General features: G+C 36.7%; 1 protein-coding gene across 2 annotated transcripts in view; it reads right to left on the bottom strand.

Moving 5' to 3' along the window:
* Window positions 1-1,282: 1,282 nt before the first annotated feature.
* Window positions 1,283-12,381, bottom strand: part of NPY (neuropeptide Y) — a 27,869-nt gene continuing 16,770 nt past the window's right edge. For both annotated transcript variants that reach the window (XM_018568034.1, XM_018568033.1), the window contains one exon: window positions 1,283-1,401. In XM_018568034.1, the coding sequence (XP_018423536.1) occupies window positions 1,377-1,401 (25 nt within the window). In that variant the 3' untranslated portion in view covers window positions 1,283-1,376. The remainder of the gene's footprint in view (window positions 1,402-12,381) is intronic.

Genomic DNA, 12,381 nt, shown 5'->3' with positions numbered 1-12,381 from the left:
TATATATATATTTTAGCAACGCCTGATTTTGTAAATCAGGTAAATTGCAGCCTTTCTTGTGTAAATTTCTCTTGCTTGCATGTAAGTTGTTTCTCTAAACAGGTGCAACCTGCTCTTTAATATAATTCTCCATAGTGCAGCAGACAGAACCCTCCTCCTTTTTTGTTTTATTGTCTTTTCCAGCTCAAAGCAAAACTAAAATAATATACGAGATAGCTGAAATAGCCAATTAAAAAAATAGAGCAGAGGAAAGGAAATCTGTAATCATAGAAATGGATACGTCAACAGTTTGTACCTGTTTCAAGAGACAGCAGTTAGTGCTGCAACAAAAAATATCTGCAGATTAACTGACTTTTCTTCAGATTTTAAATTTTAAATGAATTATTTCTAAACTAAAATATATTTTATTTGATCTAACTTTCAAATGTCCAAAGATGTTTTAATCTAGTTTTAACACCAATGAATATAGCTGAAATAATACAATAATTACATTTAAAATCTAAATTTAAAAGGGGTTTAAAGTTTTTTTTGGTAAATTGGTTTACATAATTACCATCATACATCATGATACTTCTTCCACAAGAAAAAATACACAGTGTGAGAGCTCCAGTCATTGACATAACATAAGTAGAATGAAACTAGTGAGATCATAGGGGTTGATTTACTAACCTTATAAACACACCACGAATGTGTATACACCTCTGCAGTGTGTTCCCTCCCAGCATGATCTATGGGTGGAATCTAAACACCTTTGTAATGTGTACACACCCAGCAGGTGTGTTGTGCAAAGCCCTGAAGGAATTCCAAGGTGATGTTGGGTAAATTAGCTCTATGTTGTGTTGCTTGCGTTGATGAATGCAAGGAATGTAAATGCATGAGCTAACCATTTTTGTCTAAACTGTGAAGCAGCATTATATATGCATCATGTGCATGATTTTTCCATATATGGCATTAGTGGAAATATGCTTTTAGAGACTTTTTGGTTGATAAATACGTTTTGCTGTGTGAAAATCACACACACCTGGTGTGTGTGTGTGTTTAGGTTAGTAAATCACCCCCATAGACTTTTATCTGTTTCGCTGCCAGAAGTGCTACAACATACTGACCTGCCCTGACAGGTATATTTTCTGCTCCGGAAACACCTGCTATGTATTTTTCATTTCTTCATTGCACTTTCAAAGCACAAAGTATTTATTTCAACATTAGATGTCTTTATACAAATGTAGTGGAAGAATAAAACATTTCTACAGAATTCAGCAAATGTCTGCATGCATTGGTCTTGTTTTTGGAGGGTTTTCAAAAGTCTGATTTGTCATAGAGCAATGAAACATGGATCAAAAACTTTGAAAAAGACTCAAGATGGAATTTCATTGTCATCACCACATTGGAGGGTCTTCATACCTGTAAAGACAAAACCACAGCACATTATGAAAGTTGCATGCAGCTTTTAAAAGAAGTTCTGTGAATACATTATCTATGTCAGCAATGGCTAAGGTTTTTGATCCAGAGTGCCCAACTGCAATGCAAAATCAATTATTTATTAAAGCAATTGTTGGCAAAGTGCCAATACTGAAAATCATTTTGGTATTGTGTTTTATTTTGGGCACTGGGGTTTAAAAAACATTCAGCATCACTGCAAAATAGGGAAACATTTTATTTTTTCTTATATTGTTATTTATCTTATTGTTTACTTTATTTTTTATCATTTGTATTGATTTTTTTTTTACTTATCACTTTTTTACATGTTTTAAAATTTTCATTACTTCTTATTTTTTAAATTTACCTTCACTTCCTGTCCTGTAGACACAACAGGACGCTTTCCAAAGTGAGGGAATCCTCTCTGTTGTCACTACAACTTTTGTTGCCATTGGAAGACTCTTTCTTATTATTTTTTACTTATTTTTTAATTTTTATGTATTTTATTAATTTTTACTTTTTATAAATTGTAATTATTTTTTACATTTTTACCCTTTTTTTTCCACTTAATTTTATTGCTATCACACAGGGGATAACAAGCCCCTGTGTGATAGCATTTGGAGGTGAAAGGTTCTTTTTATTGAACCTTTAACTTCCAATACAGGAGTTTGAGCACAGCACTGTGCTGGCTCTGTAGTGACAGCTGAGATGGGAAGGCTGTGAGTACAGCTCTCCTGTATCAGTGTTCACACAGAGCAGAGAACAGACATTCTCCGCCCTGCTCCCCACTCTCCATCCTGAACTACTTGTCATGGTCCAGGGTTCCCCAGAAGAGCGAGGGACCCCAAAAACCATGGCGGGGAGAGAGGCGGCCGTCGGGGGTGGGCAAGAGGAGGCTTCCCTGCAGTACATTTAACCCTGCTTGCTCCAAGCACTGCTAAATGTAGAAAAAAAACCTACCCAGCAACCGGAACTGCCTGTGCCAGGCAATATGAATTTGACCCCCCTGCCTAGGATCGGATGCCCACAGAGGGGCCTGTGCGTGCCTACTGTGGCACGCGTTCTATAGGTCCGCCACCGCTGATCTATGGTTTGTAATAAAGAATCAGCATTATAGCTCAGGGGTATGCAGCCACAGTCTGTTTGGAGCATGATACTAATGTACAAACTGTTTAATGGTGATGGTAATATCAGTAATAAACTGTTTACTGTCAGATCACTTAAGAAGACAAGAGGCCACTACCTGGAAAAAAAGAAAGGTTTAATCTTAAACAGCGAAGGAGATTCTTCACTGTAAAAGTGGTAAAATTGTGGAACTCCCCAGGCTGAGGTATCAGCTAAGAGTATTGACTCATTCAAGGACCATTTAGATGCTTTCCTTGGAGAGCACAATATACAGGGGTACAGGTACTGTTAGTAACTCATACACACACATACAGACACATAGGTTGAAACTGATGGACTTGGAACTTTATTTAACCTCAACAACTATGTAACTACTTAACATTTGAGGAGATAGCTGATCTTCTGTACACTGCTGCATGTGGTTTGTATTCTAGTGCAAGGAGGCTTTATTGTAGTGCAATTTTCAAAGATTATGTAGAGAAGGGTTGTGATAGGGTCCTGGAAAGTAAGTCCCCACAGACAATGACACCAATAGTCACATGTCTAATATACCTAATTGGAAATCTTGTCCTGTCATACAAGGCGATTGCACATAAAGGATTTAAGATCTTCAGAATGCAGCCAATTTACATTCGCCCTCTGGATTATGCAACTGGTTGCACTCTTGTCTCGCCCTTCCAATGCTATCACCTGTCTATTGGCCACTGGAGGTAGCCTCAGAGAACAATTGGAAGGCAAGGCAAGACAGTGGGAGCGGTTGGACTACAGCACAAGCCATGGCAGCCTGGTTGTAATTTACATAAAAAAGAGATGGGGCTCCCAGGGAGATCAGCAAATTACCTAATGGTTTACATAGATAAATGGTGGTTCCCTAACTCCAAGAATTATACAGTACTGCTCAGAAGCTTCTTGGCAGCATTAACCTGTCACAGGTACTCTGAGGATTCCTTCTCCACTTGTAAATTTGGAAAAGCAGGCTGCACTACCGCATGTGTCAGCCTTTAATAAAAGTCTTATCAAACACAACAGCTTGTTTGTTGCAAAATGCATTTGAACAGAGTTTGGCGGGGAATACTGTTTCAATCAATAAAGTTTTATTGAATACCGGTACATTCGGTAGTGCAGCCTGTATTTGTACATTTGCATCTGGAAGTTCTTTACAATCCAGCAGCTATTTCATCAAGAAGCTATAGGTTAACTTTAAATACCTGAAATCTGATCCAGTAACAAAATGTGTCTATAGCTAAGAGGTATAATTGAAAATGTGTACAAAGTGTCTCCCGTATATTTGTCCTAAATGTAAATGTATTAAATTCTAGCAAGAAAAATGTATAATCTTACAGCGCACAAGTGACTTAGAGATGCTATATGTAAAATATCACATCAAAAATATATATTTATGCAAACAATTTATTGATGACACATAATTTGAGTTGACATAATTAATGTTTTTTCTGATGAAATATTATTGTGTTATAACTAAGGATTAGCTACGGGTTTAGGTCTAACATTAGTTCGGCCTGAACCCAAGTTGTGTTGAACAGACCCATATCTGATAGGGATAGATCACAGAGCATTTTCAGGGAGATCTAGTTCCTGCTGCTGATTGATGAAAACTACTATATTTAGAGTAAAACACATACACACTGAATTGCGTTCAGGAAAGATCTAGAGCAGACAGAGAAAGATCACGGAGTGTTTGCGGTGGGAGAGCCAGTTGCTGCTGCCGATGTATGAAAACTGTTTGCAGGGACAGATACTTGCTGATATACTACCATTTACAATACTGCTGCTGAAAAATGCTTTATTTGCATTTAGTTATATACACAGTCAGTCAATGTTTGTTACAGTCTTGGAGCAGATGGGGGAGGGACCACACAGTCTTTAAAGTGAGAGAGAGTTGTTGCTATACTACCATTATACAGTGCTGCTGCTGAAAACTGCTATATTTACAGTCAGTCATATACACAGTCAGGAAACATGGAAAAATTTAGGGAGAGTCTTGCAGGGTGAGATAGTTGTATGGTACGATTTAGTGCACCAAATCACCATATTGTGAAGTGCCCCAAAGCACCAAATCCTTAATACCCTTATTACCACAGCTGTTAATAAAGTTAGGCAATCACCTGTATTCATATTGTCAGGCAGGCCTAAAGGGAGATGCAGAGGTTATGCATGTGCAAATGATAAAATGTGCATAAATCATATGTTTAACTCAATGTAAGCAGTGGACCCCATGGACCATTGAGTGTCGAGGCTGGACCACTGACCATTTTATAAAAAGAAAAAAACTCTTTGGAAATATGTCCCACAATTGGATGCTTAACCTACCATACTCCATTCTTCAATTAGACACGTTATGGATTTTGCTTGTTTATACTATACTGTATCTGTGTGGCTGCTGCGTCAGCTAATGGTTGTCTACTTATTCTTCTTTAAAATCCAATAAAAATGTTTGGAAAGAAAATATGGACCACATATCTGCTTACAGAGCGTACATCAAGTCTGTTCAGGCTTTTTTTCTGTAAAATAATACACCTACATTTTGATTTCTTGAATAAAACCTGGCTGGTCTATCACTCAGAAAATGTGGCCTGGTAAAAGTGCCTAAATACTGTGCATGGAGTTAGTATAATACTTCACTGGCAGTTTTCTGTGAAATAATGAACCCTAATGTTGATTTTTTTTAAAGCCTGCCTGTTGTCTTTTTCAATCTGTTGTAACTGCTACTTCTACAGGTCAATTCAGGCCTATTACCGCTGATTAAAATATCAGATGTTGATTCAAGAAATACCCGAAAAAGCCTTTTGTCCAATACACGCTAATTCAGATTGGGGTAATACTGATGCTGTGTTAAAGCCAAGACATAAAGTAAAAGTAAAAAGACTATTACAATAAACTCCAATATGGGATAATGGGGTATTGCATGAGGTAAACAAACTTCAGGGTTTTGGAATATGGAAGGAAACAGGGATTGAATCATTGACGCAAATTTATGATCAGGGTATTTTGTGCTCGTTTCAACAGTTACAGGCAAGTTATTCGCTACCAAATGCTCAATTTTATAAATATCTGCAACTAAGGCATGCGCTCGCGGCACATCCAGGTGTACGTGAGGTCTGCATTGATGCAAATGTGGTTATAGATAAATTTTTTGATACAACAGTGACGAGAGGTTTGATCTCAAAGATGTATGCAAATTTACTACCTGGGGTCCTGAATAAATCTCCCATGAAATGTAAAGTGGGCTGGAAAATGGACTTGGGGCCTCTGGATGAAGCCCTCTGGAGGGAGGCGATGTTGTCAATTCAATTAGTTTCACCATCTGCATCACACAAATTGACGCAGCTTTATATTGTACATAGAACATATCGGACCCCTGAATTCCTACATAGGATAGGATTCAGGGAAAATTCTAAATGTCCAAAGTGTGGGGTTGAACCTGGTTCGTTAATACATCTGCTGTGGAGATGCCCAAAGCTGAAACGATATTGGCAGGAAATAGTAGACATAATAAATACAGCCTTTGGAGTTCATATTTCTAATAATCCCATGTTATGTATCATGTGTATTTTTTGGACCCATAAAGGTGGAATATTACACAAAGGTGGCAATAACGAGGGCTCTATTTGTAGCCCGGCATAGTATAGCCCTTAGGTGGATTTCAGCAGCGCCTCCCACAGTAGAGGAATGGAAGAAAGAACTAGATAAAGTGGTTGGATTTGAGGGAATTATGTTCAAGCACAGAGGTACTATGGACAAATATGGTAAAATGTGGGATAAGTGGATTGAATATGGTAAAGGACCTTGGGTATAATATCTCTCGTATAATATCTCTCCTATTTATTATTGGTACTCTGAAGAGTAATGTGGCTTAAGAAATATGGTATGTTGAGAGGAAAATTAATTTTATAAGGAGAGATGTGGTTGTTTTTTTTTTTTTTGTATGTATTGTTATCTGTTTTGTATTGCTGTTTTAATATGTAATTATGGATGTATACGTTTGTTTTATGTATTGTATTATTAAAATAAAAAAAAAAGTGTTGAATTAAAAAAAAAAAAAAAGACTATTACAAATGCAAAATACGTGCCACAACACGGTGTCACTGTCTGTGAGAATTGTACTGTTCTGTAACACCACATACATCCCAAAACCATCTCCTAAGCATGCCATTTAAATGCTAGGGTGTATTTTTCCCATGTTTCCCTCATGGTTTCATAAAAAAAGTGTAATCTCTCATTGCTGAATGGTATTCTTTTTTGCATTGGTACATTTTGCCCCAGTTTTTGGACTTGGGTGGGTTTGACAATTGGCCTGTGAACCAAACCCAAGCACATTCACTCATCCCTAATTATAACCCTCTACCCGGAAATGTGGAAAATGTACAATATGCTCTCGAAGGCTAAGAACAGAAGAATACTAATTTAATATATCCATTGTTCTTTTTTTGCGTTACTTATGAAGGATAATGCACTAGCTTACAGGTAACATAAAGAGAATAACAAAGGTTATAGATCTGGCGAAGAGTCATACAACAAGATACCTACTATAACCTTTGTTAGCCAGGAAACCCTCCCATGTGTGCCTAGCTTAAGGGCTTGTGGTGATGGGTAAATGCTGAATGCTTTTCAAATCAGTTTGAGAGGCTTCTGAAATCATTCAAATATCCCTGACAGGTGCATGTCACCAGCAGTTGCCCTATTTGACTTGCCTCAAGCTGGTTTGCATTTCTATAGACTTATATGTGGAGAAAAGCAGTTCTGAGATTAACAAAAGCTCATCGACATAGACCCTAATAGGGATCTAACCCTGTTCACTTCAGGGCTAAGCGCACCAGTTGTTATTTCAATGTAAAAAAGTACCTCATTAGCCAATCAGAGGACTAACATTGGGCTTAGGAATGACGATTGGCTAGCCTTAGCCCTGAGGTCAGGAAAACCAGATCCCTGGTAATAAAGTGAAACTTATTGTAGAGGGGCAAACAGAGAAAGGTTTCCTAGCTATTATTGGTAATTGCAGGCATCTTGTGCTCTTAGGCAGAACTTTACTTCTAAAAGTTTAAAATGACTGCCATGGTTGCTTTAAATTCGTTTTACTGTCTTACATTCCTATAAAGCAAAGACTGTTAAAGCAAAATTGTTATCATTTCACTATATATTGTTTTTTCCAGCCAAATTTGTTGTATACTGTGTTTATAATCAAAGGGTGTTGTTTTTTTTAAGCATAGAAACGAAGACAATTTCGCTTTTTCTAATCCACAACTATGCAAAATGAGGGAGCTTAATAAACCATCACCCATTTAAGAGAGCCATATAAAAAATGAACAACAGAAACTGAGTTGCAGTTACAGTCTTTTTTGGATCTCTCTATGGTAAAAGCTGTAAAATGGTTATAAAAAGGGTACAGGTAGTACATTGCAATATATATTTGTAAGTATGTCATATTTACATTCACAGCCAGCAGATGGAGCTCCAGGTTATTTTTACACGTATAGCTGTCAATTCTTTGCTGCCTCTTATTTCCTAATAGCTCAAGTACACCTGAGTGACAGGGAGCAGATACTCCTCTACCTCCTTACCTGCTTAGTTCAGACAGCTCAATTAAATTTCAATGACAGAGAGAGTCTGAAGGCAAACCGCTTCTGTTGCACTCTCTTTTTAGAAAACATGTTTTTTATTGCTGTCTGGGTGCACCATGTATAACAAATATTACATACAAAAATTTTTATAAAAATAGTAACAGAGTATTTTAAACGTCAGTCTCAAAATTTAATAAAGTGGAGAAAAAGAAGTGATGTGTATGAGGTATGTCCATTTCTATGTTCCCTCTCCAGCCCCCGCATGGCTATTGTTATATGTTCTATTGTTATGGCTGTGTATGTTACAGAGCAGCATGTACACTGTCTTATGAATATGCAAATTCCAAAAAAATCAATAAAAACTATCTGATTTAAAAAAAAAAAGTGAAAAAAGTATAATTGACCCCAAACCATTTTAGCTTTTCTTTATAGTCATTGTTTTCCACAAGTTTTTTTTTTACAACTAAAGAACAATTTAGCTTGTACCCTGCAGCAGTTTTGTAAGTCTGTCAGTCACACAAACATACCAAAGGGCTAATTTAATCAGATGCCAATGAGCCCAACAGAATTTTGATGGCCTATGGACACAGTAGGAATGTATATATACAGATATGTGACTAGAAGAAATTATAAGAATGGTCAATATCAATACTGAGCAGGGCTTAGGTTTGTCCTGAGTAATATAATAATGCAGGATAACATATACATAATGCAGGATAAAATATATAGAATGCAGGAAACAGTGCATTACCCCAGAATACATTTTACCAAAGTGAAAACTTTTAAAGGAAATTTCAGAGGCTAGACATTGGCAGTGAAGCCAGGATTCAAATGACGACCCTAAATCAAGTTTATTAATGGCAGTTTCCAGACATCTTTTCTCACTAGTTTCCTAAGGATACTGGTTCACCATTCTTTACACCTCTTAAGCAGTCTACTGCAGAAATCCAACATCAATTTTACATTTACATTCTCTCTGTTTTTAACTAAGCCTCTCTATATGTTAAAGTGGAAGTCTATTTGACAAAAAAAATCTGCCCTCAACTACCTGAGCCCTCCTGCACATAAAGTATATATATGTAATGACGTGTGATCATCATTCATTGTAGTGATACTCCAAAAGACCAGGTTGCCTGATGATACTAAAAGACAGAGGGAGGGTGCATGAAAGCCTGAGCTCAGAGGTGACATTATTCATTCCTGAAGACCGAGGACATCTAGTGGTGGAAAGGTATTACAGCTCCAGATTAAAGGCGAGTATAAGAGCAAAAATTTATTTTTTCATTTTACTATACTGGATTTTTAATCTGCATTTCTAAGCTAGAGTTCAGCTTTAAAAGGGGTATTTGGTAAACATATGGCCTGTCCACCAAAAGGCTTCTTGCACATTTTAAAATTGTCACTCTACTTTTTATTTTGTAGCATTATGAATTATATTACTTTAATTGGGCATCTCCGTTCTCTATTGCGTGAAGCTCATTCTTTTTAACAGTTAATGCATATACATTTATATACATTAAACACATTAAACATTCCCCTTAAGGTACCTTTTTGATGACTAACGAGTAACATTTTACTTAGCGAATTGTGAAATGCTAATTTAACATGAAACATCCAGAATATTAAAATGACATAATGCTTTTATTGCGCCCATTACACAGATTTACATAAAAACAATATATGAGAACACTATGTACAAGGACTGATGGAATGAGCTGTATAAGTTAACTTTTGCAAAGCTGAAATTGCAGTCAGTACAGTCATAGGTCTGGAATTATAACTTTAACTACTGTAAATTACTTTAACCATATTAACTCTTTTTTTTACCTAAATTATTCCAGTAAAGGTTTTTTATATGTACATTAGAGAATGGGTACCATGGTTGTATGATTTATGGACCATATAGGTAATCAGTAACAAACTGAACACCTTGACATGCTGAACAAGATTACATTTCTTGCAGCTACAAGAAAACATTTCATCTCTAGCTGCAAAAGGTTTTCTTTACTATAAATGTGTTGAAACTTTGCTAACTCTAGGATAAAAGTTTTACATAGCCTTAGCAAAAGTGAGGTTTTTGTACCTATATATTTAAAACGCATAGTAGAGTAAACTCCCCATTATCAGGCATCCACAGGAATTGGTAGATTCCGAAAAAATGTAGTTTCTGGTTGCTTGAGAGTTACTATTAAAAATAGGTCTAACTAATGCCATAACCCAATACTATACCATATCATAACATAAACTCTGTATTGACTTCATATTAATATTGAAATGCAGTAATCAAAAGGAAATTAAGACAAATATACACACTTAAAAAAGTTAAGATAAATAGGTACACGATCATTTCCAGGATAACATGCCGCAGATCAGCAGGGGATTTTTTTTTTCTGGTTAGATGAAAGTTCTGGTTAGTTGAATATTGGATAAGAGAGAGTTTACTGTATTTTGTTTAATGATTAAAGTGTATGTATAGCCAAAATGTTTGCTTTTAAGTTATTAATAGAGTAAGCAAGGGTTAAAAGTTTAGTTTATTTTTTTCACATCATGAGACCATTCAAATCTTTGTATGGATGCTATAAGGAAATATTTAGTAACCTGAAATATATGAAAGCTATGTGGTGGGTGGGGTGGTGGGATATCGTCCACCGAAACATATGGCCAAAATTTTGGCAAAATGCAGAAAGTGCAATTTTTTGCAGATATAGCAGTGCATCTGTTCTTTCTTTCCTACCTGCTGGGCGCTGCTCTGTGTCCCAGTGGGGAGTAGGAAAACTGTCACAGGCGGCCGAGCGCTGCAGCAGGAGGGAGCGCTGTGAGAGGCCGGCGTCTCTCCTTCCTGCACTGCTCAGGCTCGTGTGACACATCGGGAGATCGCTGTGTGGGCGGAGACAGCTCTCAATGCTGTCACAGGAGCGTTTCAGGAAGGAGAGCGGTACAAACACTCCGTGATCAGTGATCTATATCCTCAATTATGAATGAATGGGAAGTGCCTTACATCACCTCCTGTTCATTCATGATTGTGGTTATAGTAAACACAGCAATGTACTCATGTTATGAATGAACAGGAACACTCAGTATAGAGGATTCCTGTTCATTTATAACAGATGCTGCAGAAAAAGAGATTGAAGACTCTGTGTCCTCAATCTCTTTTTCTATTTTAAAGGGAATTATCAGGGGTCTGTTTAGATCCCCTAATATTTCCCCGAAGCCCCTAGAAGTAAAGTAACAAATATTTAATACACATAAATAAACATGAAATATAAAAAAAATTTAAAAGTTTATAAAAAATACATTTTAAAAAATATACTTAAAATTTGAAAAAGTTAGAATAAAAAAGCATTTTCGGTTTCGGCCTGACATTTTTTTTCATTTTAGTGTCGTTTTGGTTTTGAAATTTTCATTTCAGTGCACCTATACTTTTATACATAATGCAAATAAACAAAAATAGCTGTTGGTGTGCCAGAAAATATAGTGTGCTCCGACCTTCCTCTTTGACATGACAACAAAGTGGAGGGAATTTATCAAAACTGGAGCAAAGAGAACCTGGGGCAGTTGACCATGGCAGCCAATCAGCATCTCTCTTCAATTTGCTTCCCCCCCTCTTCAACTCCCCTATTCTCAACCTTCATAACCTGTGTAGAGCACAGGAAGTTATCAGCTCACATGATTCTTACAAAATCAACGGGTATTTTTTGCACTTATAAATCAGATCTAACAAAACACTTTAAATTGTGTATTTAGCAGACCAAAAAGGAGCAAATACAAGAAGTACATTGTACATTGTAGGGTTTACATACACTTTAAAGTTCACAGTAGAAACATCACAGCAGAAACACTGTTTAAGCCAACTCATCTCCCGCTTCTCCTTCCTCCCAGTAGTGAATCAGCAGCCTTCCAAGCAGAGAACATGTGAACTTCAAAGAGAAGCAGAGTGAGCCAAGCGGCTAAGAGAATGACTTAAATCACTTCAATGTTTCTGCTGTTAACTTCAAGGATGAATTGTTTCACAGTGCCAGCAACTACACAGGTCAATGAGGAATCAATTTAAAGCTTATATACTGCTTGTGAAGAATATGCAAATACTGTTATGCCCTTACCCTGTCCACAATCACAGTTTAAACAGTCTTATTTTATCAACATTACAGATTAAAAGATTCAATTAATTAAAACAGTAGGCGGGTTTTATTGTTATTGTTGTATGGCAGTTCTGAGATTGTGTACAAAGAACAAATCAGTAAAACAGAGGATAGGAGCTAAA

The sequence above is a fragment of the Nanorana parkeri genome, unplaced genomic scaffold, assembly GCF_000935625.1.
Source record: "Nanorana parkeri isolate BGI_ZX_2015 unplaced genomic scaffold, ASM93562v1 scaffold1128, whole genome shotgun sequence".
In the NCBI taxonomy this organism is placed as follows: Eukaryota; Metazoa; Chordata; class Amphibia; order Anura; family Dicroglossidae; genus Nanorana; species Nanorana parkeri.
The sequence above is the reverse complement of the archived record's forward strand: the minus strand, read 5'-3'. Positions and strand labels throughout refer to the sequence as shown.